This window comes from Zootoca vivipara, chromosome 8 (genome assembly GCF_963506605.1).
Source record: "Zootoca vivipara chromosome 8, rZooViv1.1, whole genome shotgun sequence".
Taxonomy (NCBI): domain Eukaryota; kingdom Metazoa; phylum Chordata; class Lepidosauria; order Squamata; family Lacertidae; genus Zootoca; species Zootoca vivipara.
The window spans coordinates 1,671,829-1,692,374 of NC_083283.1; the positions used below are offsets into that span (position 1 = coordinate 1,671,829).

At 45.9% G+C, this 20,546-nt stretch overlaps 1 protein-coding gene across 1 annotated transcript in view; it reads right to left on the reverse strand.

The window, feature by feature from the left end:
• Positions 1 to 1,164: 1,164 nt before the first annotated feature.
• LOC118089962 (protein EFR3 homolog A) overlaps positions 1,165 to 20,546 on the reverse strand; it is a 52,446-nt gene continuing 33,064 nt past the window's right edge. The window contains exons 13-24 of the mRNA XM_060277540.1: positions 20,208 to 20,259; positions 18,331 to 18,503; positions 16,310 to 16,385; positions 16,002 to 16,163; positions 14,865 to 14,996; positions 13,252 to 13,319; positions 12,697 to 12,824; positions 11,390 to 11,478; positions 10,855 to 10,903; positions 9,014 to 9,117; positions 7,403 to 7,452; positions 1,165 to 4,898 (exon numbers count right to left, since the gene is read on the reverse strand). Of these exons, the coding sequence (XP_060133523.1) occupies positions 4,793 to 4,898; positions 7,403 to 7,452; positions 9,014 to 9,117; positions 10,855 to 10,903; positions 11,390 to 11,478; positions 12,697 to 12,824; positions 13,252 to 13,319; positions 14,865 to 14,996; positions 16,002 to 16,163; positions 16,310 to 16,385; positions 18,331 to 18,503; positions 20,208 to 20,259 (1,189 nt within the window). The 3' untranslated portion in view covers positions 1,165 to 4,792. The remainder of the gene's footprint in view (positions 4,899 to 7,402; positions 7,453 to 9,013; positions 9,118 to 10,854; positions 10,904 to 11,389; positions 11,479 to 12,696; positions 12,825 to 13,251; positions 13,320 to 14,864; positions 14,997 to 16,001; positions 16,164 to 16,309; positions 16,386 to 18,330; positions 18,504 to 20,207; positions 20,260 to 20,546) is intronic.

The window sequence follows — 20,546 nt, forward strand, 5'->3', positions numbered from 1 at the left end:
GGAAGGAAGTCGACAGACTCTAAAGAGCCAAAGCGGTAAAGTGGATAATGATGTGATCAATTTTCCATATGTTATAAGAAAAATACCGCTCCCTTTCCCTTATGGGGTATTCCAGAGCCCGTAGTGTGTCCTTAAGTGGGTTCCCTATCAGTAGGAGAAAATAACAGAGGCCAGCCAGAGAATATTGAGAAGCAAAGTGGCTAGAAAGCATGATCTTTATTAACTGTTGCAACAGGGTCCTCACTCACCACATGCAGGAGGCAGGAGGAACCCAGAACAATGGTGCACAAGCCCTTTTGAAATTGCCCACCCTGTAGCTCAAGACCACCCCCAAAAACATCATACATACATCACTGAAGAAGGTGATCAGAAATCCTGTCTGCCAAGAAGATACCTAAAAAAATTCCTTCAGTAGCACCTAAAAGACCAACTAAGTTTTTATTTTGGTATGAGCTTTCATGTGCATGCACACTTCTTCAGATACACAGATACGTGTATCTGAAGAAGTGTGCATGCACACGAAAGCTCATACTAAAATAAAAACTTAGTTGGTCTTTAAGGTGCTACTGAAGGAATTTTTTTTATTTTGCTTCGACTCAGACCAACACGGCTACCTACCTGTAACAAGAAGATACCTGATAATGGTCACTGATTGCTTTACCTGAGCAGCCTGGCCATTCCTTTTGAGATGCTAAATACTTACAGTACTTCCAGAATCCCATCACCTCCTGGCAAATAGAAGGGGAAGAAATGGAGGCAGTGAGAGATTTCACCTTCTTGGGCTCCTTGATCACTGCAGATGGTGACAGCAGTCATGAAATTAAAAGACGCCTGCTTCTTGGGAGAAAAGCAATGACAAACCTAGACAGCATCTTAAAAAGCAGAGACATCACCTTGCCGACAAAGGTCCATATAGTTAAAGCTATGGTTTTCCCAGTAGTGATGTATGGAAGTGAGAGCTGGACCATAAAGAAGGCTGATCGCCGAAGAATTGATGCTTTTGAATTATGGTGCTGGAGGAGACTCTTGAGAGTCCCATGGACTGCTAGAAGATCAAACCTATCCATTCTTAAGGAAATCAGCCCTGAGTGCTCCCTGGAAGGACAGATCGTGAAGCTGAGGCTCCAATACTTTGGCCACCTCATGAGAAGAGAAGAATCCTTGGAAAAGACCCTGATGTTGGGAAAGATTGAGGGCACTAGGAGAAGGGGACGTCAGAGGACAAGATGGTTGGACAGTGTTCTCGAAGCTACGAACATGAGTTTGACCAAACTGCGGGAGGCAGTGCAAGACAGGAGTGCCTGGCGTGCTCTGGTCCATGGGGTCACGAAGAGTCGGACACGACTAAACGACTAAACAACAACAACATCCAGAATCCAGGTCACAGGCTCACCCTATTCATACACAAATATGCCCTTAAGACAGGATTTGTGAGCAAAGAGACAAGGGGAGCTTGTCCTTCCTCTCAGCATAGAATTTTTGAGGTGGCTGGAAGAGTCAAAATGGCTTCAGGATTGTTCTCTTGTACTATTTCAGACATGTGGTTTATATACTTATGTTCATAAATCTACAAGGCAAATACATACATATGATTTACATATATATGAGACCTTAGAATTCCTATTAACACATACAAATAGCTCAAAAACGGCATTAGTTTGCCCAAAAAACTCATCAACTTTGGGCAAAAAAAAGCAGCAGCTCAATAACTTTTGGCCTCTATTCCGGGGGATGGAACGACTGCCCCATAAAGAAAGGCTGTAGCATTTGGCACTGCATGACAGAAGTTCTTAAAACTATGCCTGGCATGGAGAAAGTGACTAGAAAAAGTTTTGCTCTCTCCTATCAGCATAACTCGCGGACATTGACAGAGGCTGAATGTTGGAAGATTCAGGACGGATAAAAGGAAGTCCTTCGTCATGCAGCGCAGAATTAAACTGTGGAACTCCCTCCCACAAGAGGCAGGGCTGGTCACCAACCTGATGGCTTGATGGCTACAAGCCCCAATGATCCAGAACGTTCTTATTATGTTCCCTGCCCCTCAGCTACAGTCCTCCTAAGGATTCCAGAGTTGTTGTTTTTGCCTCATACGCCTTTGAGGCAGTTGTTTCACCTTATTGCCTCCATGTAAGTTTATTGCACTTTGTGATACATGCAAAAGAGCTTATATTTGCACCCGAAGTGAACCCAATTACCCACAAACCAATTAAACACCTGGGAAAGAAAAATAAAGCCTTGCTTGCACTTACTTGGTTTATTTTATTGCTTACATGTGGATTGCACAGTATTCTCACAGTGTTCTTACATTTAGTCAAATGGCTCATTACAGAGAGTGCAGAATATATATCTAAGCATCAGTAAAATAGACAATTTGGTTGTTCTCTTGACCGTCCTCCTTTAGAACAGCTTTCTTTTACGCCTTAAATCTAAAATGCTATGAAAAGCTAAACATTCTTTTTACACGTCGTCAGCTGAAACGCCAAGGTGCAAGGTAGAATACGAACAAATACCAGCAGTGGCAGATATCTGAACAGCGCCACTGTTCCCACAAGCACATCGTGGCCTTTGTGTCTTACACTCTCCAAAGTTTACTGATTTAAAGGAACCGTTACAAAATGAGCGATAGTTCTCTTAACCATCCGTCGTCCCGCCTCCGTGACCAAGGCACTGCAATGCATAAGACAATGCTTTCCCAGGCCTGTACAATTCACAGTGGAATGAACATTTTGGACCCAGCGTGGCAGCTGTTCTGCATCTGCAGCTAGCCCAGCCTCAGAAGATAAATGCTCTCGCTTGCTTCTCCCCCTCCCCTATTAAATGCTGAGCAAGAACAACATTGCTTTGCGGAATGCAGGTGCCCACTAGGTAACACACCAAAGGCAGGCAGGTGAAAACAACTCAGGTGAGGCTGCAAAGCAAATACGACATGAAGTGCAAGGCCTCTGTTGCATGCAGAGCTGATAGAAGAAGCGGCTGGGTGTGTTCAGCACCACGCTCCACCGACTGCATGAGTGCAAATCAAAACAGCATTCTTTTATTTTTATTTTTTATATATATATATTGTACAAGGCAGTCACACAATAGAAAAAAAAAGCAGCGGCGTGCATGATCTCAGTGTGCGCACCGACCTCAGATTAACTTTCGTCTTCAAACAAAACACCACTCTGGTGACGTCAGACGCCAAGACATCTTACCTTCCAAAACCAAAAAGTGGAAGCTAAGGGTGTCAAGAAAATGGCACCACGTCCTATGAGGTCTGAGCGGGCGCCTGTGGTCTGAGCAGGGTGGAGCAGCTGCAATCACAGGGGAATGCTGCACGAAAGAGGCTGTTTCGTCATCCGCTAAGAGCTGTGATTGCGCTGTCAAACTGAAAAGAAGGGCTTGGTTACCAGCCTGAGCCTGGCGAGTGCTTCCCAAGGTTGACAAAGTAAAAAGGTGGGAGGGAGACCCCGCCCCTCTCCTACTTCATTTTTTAAAAAAGGAAAACCAAAAACAGAAGGCTGAGCATTTGGTACACCGTCAAGCTAACCTCTCTCTCCACACCCTCCCAATTTTATGCTCAAATGCTGATCTGGCCAAGCCTCAAGCTGATGTTTTCATACTGAGCGGCGCTATCGGGCAGCGCAGATGTCTTTCAGTTTTTTTCAACAAAACTGAAATTGTGAGTTGGACGTAAGAAAAAACTGGCCTGTTTCTTTTGTGATGGGTATTAAGTGCTCTTCCCTGCATGCAGGGAAGCCAAATGTCTCACGCTTTTTATCCTTAGAGGAAAATGTAGCAATGAAGTTAAAGCAGATAGAAGTTGGTGCATTTTTAAAATGCAACTACTTCTCATGGAGGGGAGGGGAAGGGAAGCACACTGTAAAAATTCTAACCTCTCCTGGAAGCTCCATTCAGGGTTCCCTCCCCCCTTTCAGTTGACAAAATATCACTAAAAGCCTATACCACTATACTACAGAGAGAAACATTTCAAGGAATAGCCAGCTTCTCTTTTACAATTTCAAACAGAATTAGTTTTTTAAAAAAACACAAAACTATTTACCATTTGAAAATGCCCTTAACCTCTTACGCTATATACCAAATATATATCTATGTATCTATTGTCTCATTTAGGTATTCTAAAAGCAACACAGAAAAATACGATTCCCCCAAAAAGCACAGGGCATGAACTGGACACATTAAGACATCAAAAATATATTTCAGATTTTGGTGCTTGTACAGAAAGAGGCCTTTCTTTGCCACAGCAAGGCTTGTGTGATGTGGGAAATCACATGTGTGAAGAACCACGAGGAAGCATGGCACATTCAGATTTGCTGCTGTGATTGGAGAAGGGGCAAGGGGTCTCCCCCCAGGCCTGTGGTTTAGTATCATGGGATTACGACTAGCAACGTGTCTACCCAGCATTGCTTCGGGTGCTGAGGTTTTTGTGCCGAAAGAAGCGGAAGAGTAAACAAGCCAGCAAAGAGCTTGCCGGTTGATCCTACGACATCTCGACATCTAGTCTAAAATTCTCCGAAACACAAAATGATTTGGCAAGAGAGACCGTGTTACACTTGTAAACTTTTTTTTTTTTACGCCAAAGAGAGAGAAAAAGAGCATGAAATACTCTGACAGAGAGAGAGATTTAACTTCAAGAGCAGAATGATCAGGGTAAGAAACCTCTGGTGTAGACACCAGCCCAACTTCCCCAAGTCCAGGGCTATGTCTGAAAGCTCTACTGAAATGTGACAGAGGAACTCTACACAACATGCTCTGAATGCTAAATAACGCCCAGCAGAGGCCAGAAGACTCTTTAATACACACAAAGATCTGGAAACTTCATCTCATAGACCGGGACAGATTGGTAGTGGGTGTGTCCAGCCGTGATGGTCAGCGTCCCAGAGGGGCTGGGAGGAGGGCTGCAAAGGAGACATTAAAAGAGGGTTAAGATCTCACAGCAGGTTCTGTCTCGTCTCGGCTATCGGAAGCAGTTTAGTGACTGTCAGTCAGACCGTCTCTCCAAGATTTACCATTTGAACAGTTATCTGGGGAAAAATTGATTTACCAAGTACGTTGTCGATAGTGGGAAGTCAAGATATGAATTAAGGAGCCAAGCCGAAGCTGTTTAAAAAAGGCTTGAACTCCCTATGTAGAAGTTGAAATGAAAATATTTATATTTTTTTCCTTTTTTCAAATTTGTTACTCACTTTTCTATCTTCTATTCTTTGTTCTGCTTCTTTTTTCTTTTTATATTCTCTATTTCTCTTTTTAGTTTTATTTATGTATATTTGCTGTATTTAATAATAATAATAATAATAATAGAATCAATTTAGTGGAGAACACAGCCTTCTCAGGACACCCCAGCCAACCTGGACCTCTATTAACAGAGCGAGATCAAGAATGGCTCTCTTGTGAGATATTCTCCTTGCCTTACTTATTTATTTTTGAATTGCCTATCCTGCCTTTCTGTCAAGCTGATCCTCAAGGCAGCTAGCAATCCATAAAGCAATTCAACGAAGGAACAGAAATGGACCGGAAAGGAACTGTGGCAAGACACAGACCCAAAGAACCAGAGGCGTAGGAAGGTCAGCTGGTACCAGGTGCAGAAAATTTCTTGCCACCCCCCCCCCCCAATTGATTTTTTTTTTGCCTGCAAAAATGGTTTTACGTTATTTCATATTTTCTTACAAAGGGATGTGGATTCTGAGCCTCTGATAACAAGCAGGCAAAGTGGTTTACCAAAACAAAAAAACACCACAGCAGTAAAATCAAGAAAAATTAACAACCCTACTTTAAAACATGCAAAAGCTAAAATATTAAGATTAAAATTACTTCAACTTCCTAAGCATCTAGGTATGCTTGCCTAAAGAACAATGCTTTTAGCAGGTGCCCGAAAAGAGTCTAGCAAAGGCACGTGCTTTGTTGAAATTTCAGCCTCCACGACATAGGAAAACGGCCAAGTAAACAGTTATTTCCGTGGAGGAGGGTCAAGATATTAACTGATGTGCATGAAATTTCATATGTAGCTATATAATCCCTAGTGTAGTAAGATAAGACCTTTGGAGAAGGCATTTTAAAAAAAGTTTTTTATGAACCGCCCTAGTAGGGCAGTAATTGTTCCTTGATCATTTGTCACCCCCCTCCATGATGGCACCTGGGGCACCCCCGCCCCCCCCTTTCCGACGCCCCTGCAAAGAACCGAACATGGACCCAATTAGCTCAAGGCATTACACAACAGCTGAGTGAACCAGATGTGTTTCAGGCCTGCTTCCTAAAGATCATAAAGAAAGAAGAAGGGATGGGGGCAAATCTCAATGGTCAGAGTTTTTGTTTTAGTAAACGGAGACTGTGAATCTTCCATGTCAAGTCAGCTCGGCGCTGTAGGAGCCATTTTCTTTTCATATATCTTTTTATTGGGTTTTTGATAATTTTATCCATATAAAACATAGCCACTTCAAACTTTAAAATACAAGGCTCTCTTGAACCTTTGGGACTTCCTTCCCTCCCTCCATGGGTTCCATGTTTAGGTTTCAATTTGTTGCATCTTTTACCCTTATCCATCTGTTATATAGCCATAAATAATTCCACGTTGCAAGTGCCATTACAAAAAAGTGGATGGCAGTCTCCCTTCTTTTGAATCTGTCCTCCTTAAGGCAGTATCCAGGGCCGTCTTAAGCACCTTTGGCGCCCTGGCGCCGTGGTGCGACGGATCCCTCCGCCTCCCCCCGCCGCCCCGTTTTCCAGCACAACGGGCGGGCGGCTGGGCTCAGCGCACAGCGTGGTCGCCGATGGCGCTGCTGCGCGACAGGTGGGCTTGCTGCGTGGCGCCCCCCCTCGTGGGCCGGCGCCGTGGCGCCCTGCGCCACCCAGCCTGGCCGTAGAGCCTGCCCTGGCAGTATCCATATCCAGGGAGACTACCCCATTCATAGCACCCATTTGTATTATTTTCTGGTCCATAATGGCAGGAGCCATTTTCAACTGCAAGGAGCCCCAAGGCACGCTGGGGCAGCCACTCCTCTGCTAACCCAGTTCCCCGGGATGGGAGGAGATGTCGACCATGAGGTTCTGGGCTTCCCACATTCCTCTGGCAGCGCGGTGCTCCTGCAGCAAGCCTGGCACCAGAGTAACATGAGGCGCTGCCTAGGAGAACAGCACTGGCGTGTGCCAGCTAGTAACAAATCAGGGGTCCCAAACATAGAGGCCCTCCCTTGCAGGAGCTGATTACCCGAGGAAGTGTAACGCTTATGGTAAGCTGCTGTGTGCCTGTGGCGTTGTTTCCTTGCCACTCAAGAGACAGGTCAGCACCTCTGGCCACAGAAACACTATGCCCAACGCTACAGAGTGGTCACGACCACTACCACCCCCCCAGTGTCTCCGGGGAAGGACCCCCTCCCCACCTCCAGCCCCTGGCCATTTCCCTTACCGAATGGTGAGCTCCAAGATCTGAGCAAGCCGGTCGTGGAGGAGGTTTGCCTGTAGGGAGGAGACATAATACATTTCTTGGAAAGACTGAAAATATTCCAAGCTGCAGTTCTATGCAGGAGGGTAGCACCACCTGCTTCCCTTTCCGGAGTATGGGATTTTCCGGGGGAGAAAAACGGGGTTTTGTGTCATTCCAGGCCTCGGAGCGCAGGAAGGAGCTCAGGCAGACACGCAAGCACTTGGCCAAGTAGGGGCCAAACTGTCTCGCAATCCGGTGTGGGTTTTTTTTGCTAATCTACTTTTATTGACATAAAATACACTCGGAGCACTGGAACATGGCTCCCTCCCTCTCTCTAGCATCAGACAGCAAAGAGAATGAACAAAGGACAATAGTCCCACTTCAGGGAACACAGTAACACATCCTGTCTCTGTCATGTCCCACTCTGTGGAATGAAAAACATACACCGTCATGTGATAAGACAACAATCCCATGACTGCAGACACGGAGAATGAATCTTCAACACCTTGGGGTCCCTTCCAACTATACAATTCTATAGTTCTATGATCCAGTTCAATGCAACCTATCAACTACTACAGGGGTGAGGAACCTCAGGCCGGAGAGCCCTCCATCCTCAGAACTCTCCCCAGGCCACAGAAGTTCCCCAGCCACCCACACTAGTGACCCTGCTTCATACCCCCACCTTGAGTGTTTTATCGTCTGGCTAGACTACACCCTTGAATTCTGATGGTGAACTTTTAATGGGGAGTTTGTGTTCTGCCTTCTGGATGCTTCCAGTTTACCCAGCCAGAAAGGAAACCAGCGTAGAGCCCCACCCTGCCCTCGTGTACTGTAGGCCACAAATTCCCTTGCAGGGACCAGACACCCTGTTACAATGACAGGTGAGATGATGCAGAGTGGATTTAGGTCCAGGCCACCTCTCAAATCCCTCCTTCCCCAGATCTTACAGCATCACAGAAAAGTCTGGTGTTAGGGACTGGACTGAGGAGGAATGGTGGGGGCTTCCCCCCTCTCTTCCTGAACCGTCCTGAGAAGAGGAGGACAGTATAGATTTAGGGCAGTGGTTTGCAGAAGGTCATAGAGCTGGGAAATATTGGGAGAGCAGCAGGAAGAAGCAGCATCAAGGGAGAGACAGTTGACAGACTGTCTTTAGAAAGCATTCCTGGCCCCCACCCTCCCAGGACCAGGCGTGTATTGAGAGTAGTAAGACAGAAATCTCAGAGGTGGAAAGCACTGATCAGCCGGCACAGGGACGGCGTAGAATAGGAGGGACAGAGGGGGTGGGAATTTACTCGGAGCAATGCCGTTATCTAAGAGAGGTGGCATTCCTTCGTCTCTGTGAATATTGAATAAACCACTTGGTAAGAACTCTTCTTGTTTATCTGCTTCTTGGCTGACACTGTGGGAGGGATGAGATTCCCTGAAGGCTGACACCTGGTGTAACAGCCAAGGTCATCTAGCAGATTTTAGGTAGGAAGTCTGTTCCAAGCCCTTTACTCCTAAAAGACTGCCGTACTCCAAGATAATCCTCTTGCTCCTCTTCTACAGATTTCCTTACGGCTCACACAGCGAGATCCAGATCCCTGGGCTCACCTTGCTTTCACACTGGGCTGCAATCTCTTCAAAGGGAGCTTTCTGGAACTTTTCAATCACCAGGCGCCTCTTCTCCTTCTCTTGCTCTTCAAGACCAGTGTTATCTTTGGCAAGGAAAAGGAAGAGAGAGAGAGAGAGAGAGAGAGAGAGAGAGAGAGAGAGAGAGAGAGAGAGAGAGAGAGAGAGAGAAATGAAGTAACTGCCAGAAACTCTTTAGGGAAGAATAGCACAACACATAAGCAATTATTATTGTTTATTAAATTTGTATACTGCCCTTCATCCAAAGATCTCAAGGTGGTTCACAACAGAAAAATATGTACAAAATACATAGCAATCCAGCTGAGCACAGCCCGTCAGGGATCCCTGAACCTCCTCCTAGTTCTCCTGCTTGGCTAGGACTGCAAAACCAGGGATTCTGTCAAGCACTTGCTGGGCCACAGTGTGCGGCGAGTCATGGGCTGCATTCGACAGGGTGGGCAACAAACAGTGCAGGCTTTCTTTAGGGGTGAGCTTATCAGCACCTGCCAAAAGGCTTTTGTCACTCAAGTTCAGTTCTGCGAGAGATTCTTCTCTTAAGCTCAGGGGACACCTAGAATTCCATCCTACGTGCTCCATGCTCTATGAATAAATTTTGTGGTTTCGAGGCACTTGCATACATGTCTTTACAGTGGACCCTCTGGAAAGGAATTACTGGTAAATTCGTTTCGGGGGGTGGGTCTGTCCGCAACCCGAAAAGTCTGTAGAGGTGCCACTTCTGCACACGTCGCGATTGAGTGCTGTGTTCGTAACCCAAAAGTTACGTTTGCAGAGCGGTACGTAACTAGAGGATCCACTGTACTAGGAAAGTTTTAAGAGGTTTATTACAAGAGATGAAAGTGGTCCAAGTCAGAATCTAAGATACAGTATTGGTCTTTCCAAAGTGATTCCATACTGTCTTATTTCGCAAAACATTAGAACCCAGCAGGGTTGCCTAATGAAGCTGAAGGTTCAGGACAGGCAGGACCGCCTCGGTAGCTCAGTCGGGTAGAGCAAGAGACACTTCAGCTTAGGGTTGTGAGTTCGAGTCCCATGTTGGGGCAAAGAGATTCCTGCATTGCAGAGGTTTTGACTAGATGTCCCTGGTGGTCCCTTACAATTATATGATTCTAAAAGGAAGTACTTCTTCACCCAGCACTAGTTAAGCGATGGAATGTGATAACTGCCAACTCGGGACAGTTTTAAACAGGAATCAGGAAATTCATGGAGGTTAAAGCCAAGAGTCTTAGAGGCACTATGTCTCTGAATGCCAGTTCTGGGTGAGCTGAGTGGGGAGAGCTCTGCGGGACACAATATGCAACACTTGAGAGATATTTGGTCTCATCTAACAGGACTCTTCTTATGGTATTCAAATGTGAAATGATATTTTCACACCTTCACATTGCCTGACATGATTCAACAGGAATCTCCGATAACATTCAAAGTGTTGGTGCTGACCTTTAAAGCCCTAAATGGCCTCGGTCCAGCATACCTGAAGGAGCGTCTCCACCTCCATCATTCTGCCCGGACACTGAGGTCCAGCACCGAGGGCCTTCTGGCGGTTCCCTCGTTGCAAGAAGCCAAGTTGCAGGGAACCAGGCAGAGGGCCTTCTCGGTGGTGGCGCCTACCCTGTGAAACGCCCTCCCAACAGATGTCAAAGAGAAAAACAACTACCAGACTTTTAGAAGACATCTGAAGGCAGCCCTGTTCAGGGAGGCTTTTAATGTTTAATAGATTGTGTTTTATTCTTTTGTTGGAAGCCGCCCAGAGTGGCTGGGGAGACCCGGCCAGATGGGCGGGGTATAAATAATAATTTATCGCTCACCTATCGCTTTCTTCAGTGCTTCAAAGGTAATTTCCTCCATGTTGTTAACCTGGAGAAAAGATCAGATGTTTGTTTAAACCACATAAGCAACTGAACCATTTGGGGGTGGGAGGGGTGCAATTCTTTGTTCTTATTTATTCGTGACTGTCTGCAAAATTTGGAACAGATCAGCTTGTTTATAGGTAGTCATTACTTGGTGACAAGTCTGGGTGTTAAGGGGGCGGGGATGACAGAAAATAGGAAGTTGAGCAGCTGAGATTAGAAATTAAAAACTGGACATCACCAGAACAAGAATTTTACTTGTCAGGGGTCTAAAATTCTGAAATGCAGGGTTGTTCAAACAGTTGTGAGGTCAAATAAATTAAATGTAAGAATGATACCGAACACGGAACATTGCATTGTCAACATAGCCTCAGGAGCAAGATTCTAAATCATGGACAGCACAAAATTATTCTTGCCCTCTCTCTACAATGAAAGGGGCAAATGAGAAGTTCCTTTAAGATTCATCGCACGACCTGGCAGAGAATAAACTCACCTTGTCCTCTGTGCCATTGCCAGGGAGCATGTCCACCTGAATAGATACAGTATCCACAATACTCTTCCTTCGGGACAGCCGGTCTTCATCTGCAGACACAGACAACCCAAAATAAATTTTAAAAGAGCCTTTATTTCATTGTGGAGGAAGAGGAAAGGCCCCTTCTGAGACAATGGGCAGGAGCCAACTAAGTTCTACTCAGAGTACTCATTAAAATGAATGGACCTGCTTTAGCTAAATCCATTAATTTCAATGGGTCAGCTCTGGGCAGGACTAACATTGAAGACAAAACCCATTGAGCTTACTGACTTCTTCGCCATTTTCTGCATTCTGACAAAGCTAACGTAGTTTTATTTAGTGACCATTTAGTGGCAGTTATAGTGCAAGTTTACAAATAATTTGAGTGGCAGCCACGGATGTGACAGATGGCAGGGACAGGAGGCCAAAGAGTTACTTCTGCATGGCATCCTACAGAAGGGAACCCCATCCCCGTGCCCAGCAGTCCCAGGGGAACCCTTGGAAAGCTCATGCCAATGTCCTACATGCCTATATGGGAGGCAGACCCCCCCATCCATAGTCAAGCAGCCCATCTAAATCATAATCTGGGCACCTGCAATTACTAATCCAAGGGGACAGGTTGTGCAGGACAGAGGAAAGGAGAGGCCCCTGGACCAAGGAAGGATGAGGGGGAGAGGATTCTGACAGCATGGCTCCCAGTACGTTTCTGAGCCCAATTCAAAGTGTAGGAGCTGGCCTTTAAAGCCCTAAAAGGCCTCGGTCCTGTATACCTGAAGGAGCGTCTCCACCCCCATCGCTCAGCCCGGACACTGAGGTCCAGCTCTGAGGGCCTTCTGGCAGTTCCCTCACTGGGAGAAGCCAAGTTACAGGGAACCAGGCAGAGGGCCTTCTTGGTAGTGACGCCCTGCCTGTGGAACGCCCTCCCATCAGATGTCAAGGAAATAAACAACTATCTGACTTTTAGAAGACATCTGAAGGCAGCCCTGTTTAGGGAAATTTTTAATGCTTGATCTTTTATTGTGTTTTTAATGTTCTGTTGGGTATTGGAGCCTCAGCTTCACGACCTGTCCTTCCAGCGAGCACTCAGGGCTGATTTCCTTAAGAATTGATAGGTTTGATCTTCTTGCAGTCCATGGGACTCTCAAGAGTCAAACGACATTTACTCCTCCAGAAATTGGAGCTCTGCCTCCCACCCTATTTGATACTCATGGCAAGAGGCAGGTGACCAGCCGGACGTGAGACACAAGCATGGTGAATGAGCAGGCGTCACAATCAGCACAACTGCTTACCTGTCACTTGGGGCACATAAGGCACAGACAGCCTCTCCGCGCTGTATCCGCTGCCGCCCAAGGATTCCGCAATCTTGTGAGTCAGGAAAAACAAGTTCTTGTCGTCCTTGTCTAAGGCTTTGGGGAGACTGCCGAGAGCAAAAGTGCAGGAGGAGTTCAGGCAAGAAATTAAGAATGCGCAAGTGGGATGTGCAGCACCCAGGGGGTTGGAAGGAGGGGAACGCTCCGTGCCAGCCAGCCAGCCAGGCCCCCCTCCAAACGCTCCATTTCCCCTCTCCGCAATATTCCGTCCCTTCCCCCTCCAATCAATCAGGATTGTCATAAACTCATTTAACAAAGATGTCATCAACAAAATTTAAACCAGTTCACACTGTCAAAGTATGCTTTTCAAGCTATCACGTCATTTGAATGTAGCAAGAGAGAATAAATACCTTAGGAAACCACTCAGGCACTGGAAACAGCGAAATAACATGGAGACTCAATGTTTGCTTTAGGTATTAAATTTGCAAGAGTCAACCAACTGGCCACAATGCTAAGAAAACATGCAACATTTACCTGCACTTGTCTCTGAATATGGTTTCTGGCAAAAAGTACGATGCTTCCACAGTTCTGGTTTCAATGACCTAAAAAGCACCCAAAAATAAAAATAAACCATCCGCAGAAAAGAACAAAATCACAATTGCAGAGACAGATTTGTTTCTCTTTTCAGGGAGACCATTAACAGCTCGCAAAAAGCTGGCTTTGCTGGATGCATTGGAAGACTCAAGGGTTACAGGACTGTCAACAAGCAGGATCATGATCCTTCAGGGGGAAGAAAAATCATCAAACATGCCAATGTGTCAAGGGTCAATTTGCAATTTGCACATTTAACAGCTTAATGGCCTTTCTTCCCTGTGAAGGATTTAAAAGAAGGTTTGATCAGGTGGGAACCTAGAGAGAAAGACAGAAAGGTCTTGAGGTGTCTCCTGACAAAATATTTATATACTTCCTAGAATCATAGAGTTGGAAGAGACCACAAGGCCATCCAGTCCAACCCCCTGCCAAGCAGGAAACGCCATCAAAGCATTCTTGACATATGCCTGTCAAGCCTCTGCTTAAAGACCTCCAAAGAAGGAGACTCCACCACACTCCTTGGCAGCAAATTCCACTGCTGAACAGCTCTTACTGTCAGGAAGTTTTCCCTAATGTTTAGGTGGAATCTTCTTTCTTGTAGTTTGAATCCATTGCTTCGTGTCCGCTTCTCTGGAGCAGCAGAAAACAAGCTTTCTCCCTCTTCTATATGACATCCTATTATATTTGAACATGGCTATCATATCACCCCTTAACCTTCTCTTATCCAGGCTAAACATACCCAGCTCCCTAAGCCGTTCCTCATAAGGCATCGTTTCCAGGCCTTTGACCATTTTGGTTGCCCTCCTCTGGACACGTTCCAGCTTGTCTGTATCCTTCTTGAACTGTGGTGCCCAGAACTGGACACAGTACTCCAGGTGAGGTCTGACCAGAGCAGAATAGAGTGGTACTATTACTTCCCTTGATCTAGATGCTATACTCCTATTGATGCAGCCCAGAATTGCATTGGCTTTTTTAGCTGCTGCATCACACTGCTGACTCATGTCAAGTCTGTGGTCTACCAAGACTCCTAGGTCCTTTCCACATGTACTGCTCTCAAGCCAGGTGTCACCCATCCTGTATTTGTGCCTTTCATTTTTTTTTTGCCCAAGTGTAGTACTTTACATTTCTCCCTGTTAAAATTCATCTTGTTTGCTTTGGCCCAGTTGTCTAATCTGTTAAGGCAGGCATGTCAAACCTGCGGCCCTCCAGATGTTTTGGACTACAATTCCCATCTTCCCCAACCACTGGTCCTGCTAGCTAGGGATCATGGGAGTTGTAGGCCAAAACATCTGGAGGGCCGCAGGTTTGACATGCCTGTGTTAAGGTCATTTTGAAGTGTGATCCTGTCCTCTGGGGTATTAGCCACCCCTCCCAATTTGGTGCCGTCCTGTCCCTCATCAGATTAATTCCAGGGAAGTTTACACAATTAAAACTCCACAGAACAAGAAAGCCACATATACTGCTTGCCCCTTCCTCCCAGAAACAAGACGGCCCCCAAGAATGCGGAAACGGGTCATCCCAGGGTAGGAAGATGGAAGGAAGGCGCAACTGCGCACCTTACTGATGTGCTGGCAGAAGGCAGGCACCGCGATCATCTGACTCAGGAAGTTGAGGTAGGCGGCGACCAGCGCCATGATGCTGCAGCGGTGAGACATTGGCAGGTTGTCCTCGTTCAGGATGGCAGTATCCTTTAAGGTGGGGGGGGGAAGGAGAGGGAGAACACTGAAAGGCACCGACACACCTGCTTGAAGACATTTCAGGCTAACTTCTGGATTGGGTTTGGGTGTAACCTCTGACGCCTCCCTTTCCATGGAGGCGCAGGTTGCATCCACAGCAAAGGTGGCATTTTTCCATCTCCGCCGTCTTAAGCAGTTGGTCCCTTACCTCTCTCGCCCTGATCTGGCCACAGTGATCCATGCGACGGTCACCTCCAGGCTTGATTATTGTAACTCGCTCTACGCGGGGCTGCCCTTAAAACTGACCCAGAAACTCCAGCGGGTGCAGAATGCCGCGGCGAGGCTCCTTACGGGGTCCCGGCCGTGGGATCACATTCATCCAGTGCTTTACCAGCTGCACTGGCTCCCGGTGGAGTACAGGATCAGGTTTAAGGTGCTGGTTTTGACCTTTAAAGGCCTATGCGGCTTGGGACCCTCGTACCTATGGGACCGCCTCTCCTGGTATGCCCCGCGGAGGACCTTAAGGTCCACAAACAACAATACTCTGGAGATCCCGAGCCATAAGGTGGCTAGATTGGCCTCTACTAGAGCCAGGGTCTTTTCAGTATTGGCCCCAACTTGGTGGAACGCTCTTTCACAGGAGACCAGGGCCCTGCGGGATTTGTCATCTTTCCACAGGGCCTGCAAGACAGAGCTGTTCTGCCTGGCCTTTGGGTTGGACCTAGTCTGACCTCTGTGTTTTCCTCCCTCATGGCTTGGATTTATGGACTACTTAAAATGAGGCTGCATTTTAAATTTTAATATTGTATTTTAATTAATTGCTTTTTATGTTTTATTGTCATTTTATTGGTGTGAGCCGCCTGAGCCCGGTTTTTGACTGGGGAGGGCAGGGTATAAATAAAAATTTATTATTATTATTATTATTATTATTATTATTATTATTATTATTATGCACAACTCGTGTTTCCAGCCAAAGGACACCCCCCTGAGACCTTTCACTCTTCCTGCCGCACGTACCTGCAAGGCAATGGCCAGGCGGATGAGGTCAGTCACCACCTCTTCGTTGGCGAGTTCAATCGTTATCAGAGCAAGAGACGTGTAGAGCAGCTCAAAGTTCTTATGCACGTTGTCGACTTCTTTGCAGCCCATGTAAACGTGCCTGTACAGCTGCTGGCCGTGCTGCAAAGGAGAAGGAAATCTCAGGAAACACAGCAGGTAGAGAGGATTTTGCGAAGGTAAGAGCAAATCATTGGAGAGTGACAACGTGCTTTAAGGGATGCAGAAGGAACCCAGCAAAGGAAAAGCTTCCCACTTCTTGCAATTACCTTCTTCATGAAGCTCACATCTTGCCGCGAAATTTTGTCTCGCTTTATCTTCAGATCAGACACATCAGGTATTATTCTAGATATGGAACAAATGCACAATTCTTAATTAAAAAACCCTAAACATTGCGTGCTGAGAGGAAGATACAAGTTATAATCCCCCCATCTTTTCCAAGTTAGTGTTCAATTCCAGAGAATTCACAATTTATCACCATCAACTTATTACAGGTATTTCCATTTCTTACCCGCCCTTAACCATAAGGACCTGTTAGAGCAATTTAAATTTTAATATTAAAAACCGTTTAAAACAAATTATAGTCACAGGAATAGGGTGGGTCATGAACAACTCTGGTCATCTCTCTTTTGTTCACATACTCAAGTGTTCATTTTTAAAAATACCTATATGAAAAATTCTGCCACAACAGCAGAATTTGTCCTCTTCAAAGGAAGAAGACAGAAGAAACTATGTTTACCAAAAGCAATATAGAATAGAACACAGGTTGCTAATACAACATGCCACTTAATGAGACTGCATGCATTTATGTTGCTGCTGCTATTGTTGTTGTTGTTGTTGTTGTTGTTGTTGTTGTTATATGTCCCCCTTAAACCAAAAATGTCTCAAAGTGACTTATAATTCAAAAACAAAAATGCAGAGTAGTTAAAACAAGAACCACAAAAGTAGTCATAGAATTACTACTGGAGAAGTTAGAAACACCATCATAAATAAGCATGATCACTGTAAAGATAGCCAACTGAAAAATGCTCCAACAGAAGAGCTGAAGTACCAACGCTCAATAGCCTGTGCAAAAACAAAAGTCTTTGCAAGGAGCTGAAAATATGTTAATTGCAACTGCCTGCCAAGTTCCCCTGGGGAAGCACTACTGAAATGCCCCTCTTGTTGTGACTCTCCATATTTTTTCTGGAAGGAGCACAAGAGAAAGTGAGGCAGTGGGAACCCCTGTTAGATCTAACACCGAATTAAAATAAATCTTAAATTAATTAATCTTAAATTAATTAAAATAAATCTGGTTACAGGTAGGTAGCCGTGTTGGTCTGGATCGAAGTAAAATAAAAAAATTCCTTCAGTAGCACCTTAAAGACCAACTAAGTTTTTATTTTGGTATGAGCTTTCGTGTGCATGCACACTTCTTCAGATACAGTGAAATGGAAGTTTCCAGGCACTTATGTAGAGAAGGGGTGGGGAGGGGTGGGGATGGGGAGGGGGGATCACTCAGAAGGGTGGTGGAAATGGGTGATTGACTGACTGATAGCTGTTGATGACCGCAAACGACTGCAAATGGTTTTGCATGAAAAAGCAAGGGTTGAGATGGCTGAAGATCGCTTATCATGTATAATGAGATAAGAACCCGATATCTCTGTTCAAACCAGGTCCCTCCATGGTTTTGAGCTTGGTGATAAGTTGCAATTCAGCAACTTCTCTTTCCAGTCTATTTCTGAAATTCTTTTGTAGTAAGACAGCCACTTTGAGATCTTGTATAGAATGTCCTGGGAGATTGAAGTGTTCTCCTACTGGTTTTTCTGTCTTCTGGTTCCTGATGTCAGATTTATGTCCATTTATCCTTTGGCGTAGGGTTTGGCCTGTTTGTCCAATATAGAGAGCTGAAGGGCACTGTTGGCATTTGATGGCATACACAATGTTAGAGGATGAGCAATTAAATAGTCCTGAGATGGTATGTTGGATGTAAATCTTCACTGATTAACTGTGTAAGCATCAGCTGATTAACTGATTAAATCTGAACACATCTGCATATGAGAAGGAACAAGTTCTAAAGATTACTACTTGCCTTTCTGATGCTACATGCACACAGGGAAATAACTCTCAAGGTAGGATTTGCAATCTCAGAGGCACCTTTTTGTCTAAATACTGCAGCCCTAGTTTATATACAGCAAAACCATTTCGCAGGTTAATTTTGAGGCAACTGTGCCGATCATCACTGCATTTTCCTGAGGCTGTTAACCGCAAAGTGGCATTTTTGCTCTGTTTCACCCCCCTGGTGTTGTACCTTATTCCTCTGAGCTTTGCTCTGTTGTCATGCCGATCGATAAGATTGTGTAGTACTTCTAGAACCAGCTGCCGGAGCTCGCTGTCTTCCGTGAGCGAAGAGGACAGCAGCGGGTCCAGGAACGGGGCTGAGAGAACAGTCATGATGCTTTTGGCATTGTACCCCGAGGTGACCTGCCAAGGAGTTGAAGATAAAGCGAGTGTTACTGATGCAGTTCTTGGTCATCCACAATATTCAGAATGGCGGCAGCGGTTCAAATATACGTAAGGTATATTCTGCCCGGACACTGAGGTCCAGCACCGAGGGCCTTCTGGCGGTTCCCTCGCTGCGAGAAGCCAAGTTGCAGGGAACTAGGCAGAGGGCCTTCTCGGTGGTTGCGCCTGCCCTGTGGAACGCCCTCCCAACAGATGTCAAAGAGGAAAACAACTACCAGACTTTTAGAAGACATCTGAAGGCAGCCCTGTTCAGGGAGGCTTTTAATGTTTAATAGATTATTGTGTTTTATTTTTCTGTTGGAAGCCACCCAGAGTGGCTGGGGAAACCCAGCCAGATGGGCGGGGTATAAATAAATTATTATTATTATTATTATTATTATTATTATTATTATTATTATTATTATTATTATTTATTAGGAGTTTGCACAGTGTATCCAGGTACCTAAGGCTGGATCATATCTTGCTGTTTACACATAGCATGACTTTTGTTGCAATTACGCTATTTGGCTTTGTTGCTGTTGTTTTGTTAATAGTGTTTTATAGATTGTGATTGCTTTACTGATCGTTTGCTAATTATTCGATATTGTTATTTATTGCTTGCGAGCTGCTTTGAGATTCATGCGAATGAAAAGCGGCATAGAAATATAATCCCTCAATCTGTCCATCAACAGCAGGGCAGAGGCAGCTAACCTGCGACACTCTTGCAACTGTTCTTGGATTCCTTTTCCCAACAGCTCCAGCTGGCATGGCCCACAGTCAGGGCTGATGGGATCTGGGCTCCAACAAGGGCAGAAGGCCCACAGGTGAGCTGCCCTCGGGAAGGAGTATGGGAGCACAACTAGCAGGTGCCTTCTCGCCACCTGTTCAACGCCATGCATGACCTGGAAATGTGCCCTGTGTGACCTGGCCCTCCGTTTCAGTGACTGACTGGCCATGTGGACATGCTTCCTCATGTGGGCCAAGGTGCCCCACAAGAGGGTGAACTTAGCAGTGGGGCAGTTGGTGGGAGAGATTCTACTCTTGCCTAAAAAGGTAAAGGACCCCTGACAGTTAAGTCCAGTCGCAGGCAACTCTGGGGTTGCGGCGCTCATCTCGCTTTACAGGTCGAGGGAGCTGGCGTTTGTCCGCAGGCAGTTTTTCCGGGTCATGTGGCCAGCATGACTAAGCCGCTTCTGGTGCAACAGAACACCGAAACCAGAGCAGCACACGGAAACGCCGTTTACCTTCCTGCCGGAGCACTACCTATTTATCTACTTGCACTGTTGGGCTTTTGAACTGCTAGGTTGGCAGGAGCTGGGACCGAGCAACGGGAGCTCACCCCATCGCAGGGATTCAAACCGCTGACCTTCCGAGGCTCAGTGGTTTAGACCACAGCGCCACCCGCCATTTTTAGGACCCACCTCATTTTTAAGTTGTTTTTAATGTTGTGTTTCAGTACTACAACCCACCCTGGGACCTCCGGGTGAAGGGCGGGTAATAGATAAATAATAAAAACAAGAGTTCTCACCCACAGCTGAAATGAAACCGAAATATTTAAACTTATCCATACATCCTGCTCCATGACAAAAGCCGAGGCCATGTGACCCACTGAAAACAGACACATCACACACACACACACACACACACACCCATCCTCCTCTACGGAGCCATTATCAGACTTACCATAAGCAAAGACCGCAGCAACATTATCTGAATCCTCCTGGTTCCCAAATCCCTGGAGGGGAGCAGAAAAGAGCTGCACTTTAGATCAATGTGGCTCCATGATTCAGTTCACTCCCTAGAGCTGTGCATGTCTTGAGTGCAAGCTGCACTTCTGCTGTTGTTTCCAGCCAGAGCCACAGCCGGCTACTAAGTTTGGGCAAGTCCCCATCGCTCTGTGGCAAACATCCTACCAGACCCACCTCTCAAGCCACGCATGCCATACCCAGATGCACACAGAGCAGGCTGACAAAGAACATTGCGAGCAGCAACGTTTTTTGCAATTCCCTGCCAGACGGCATT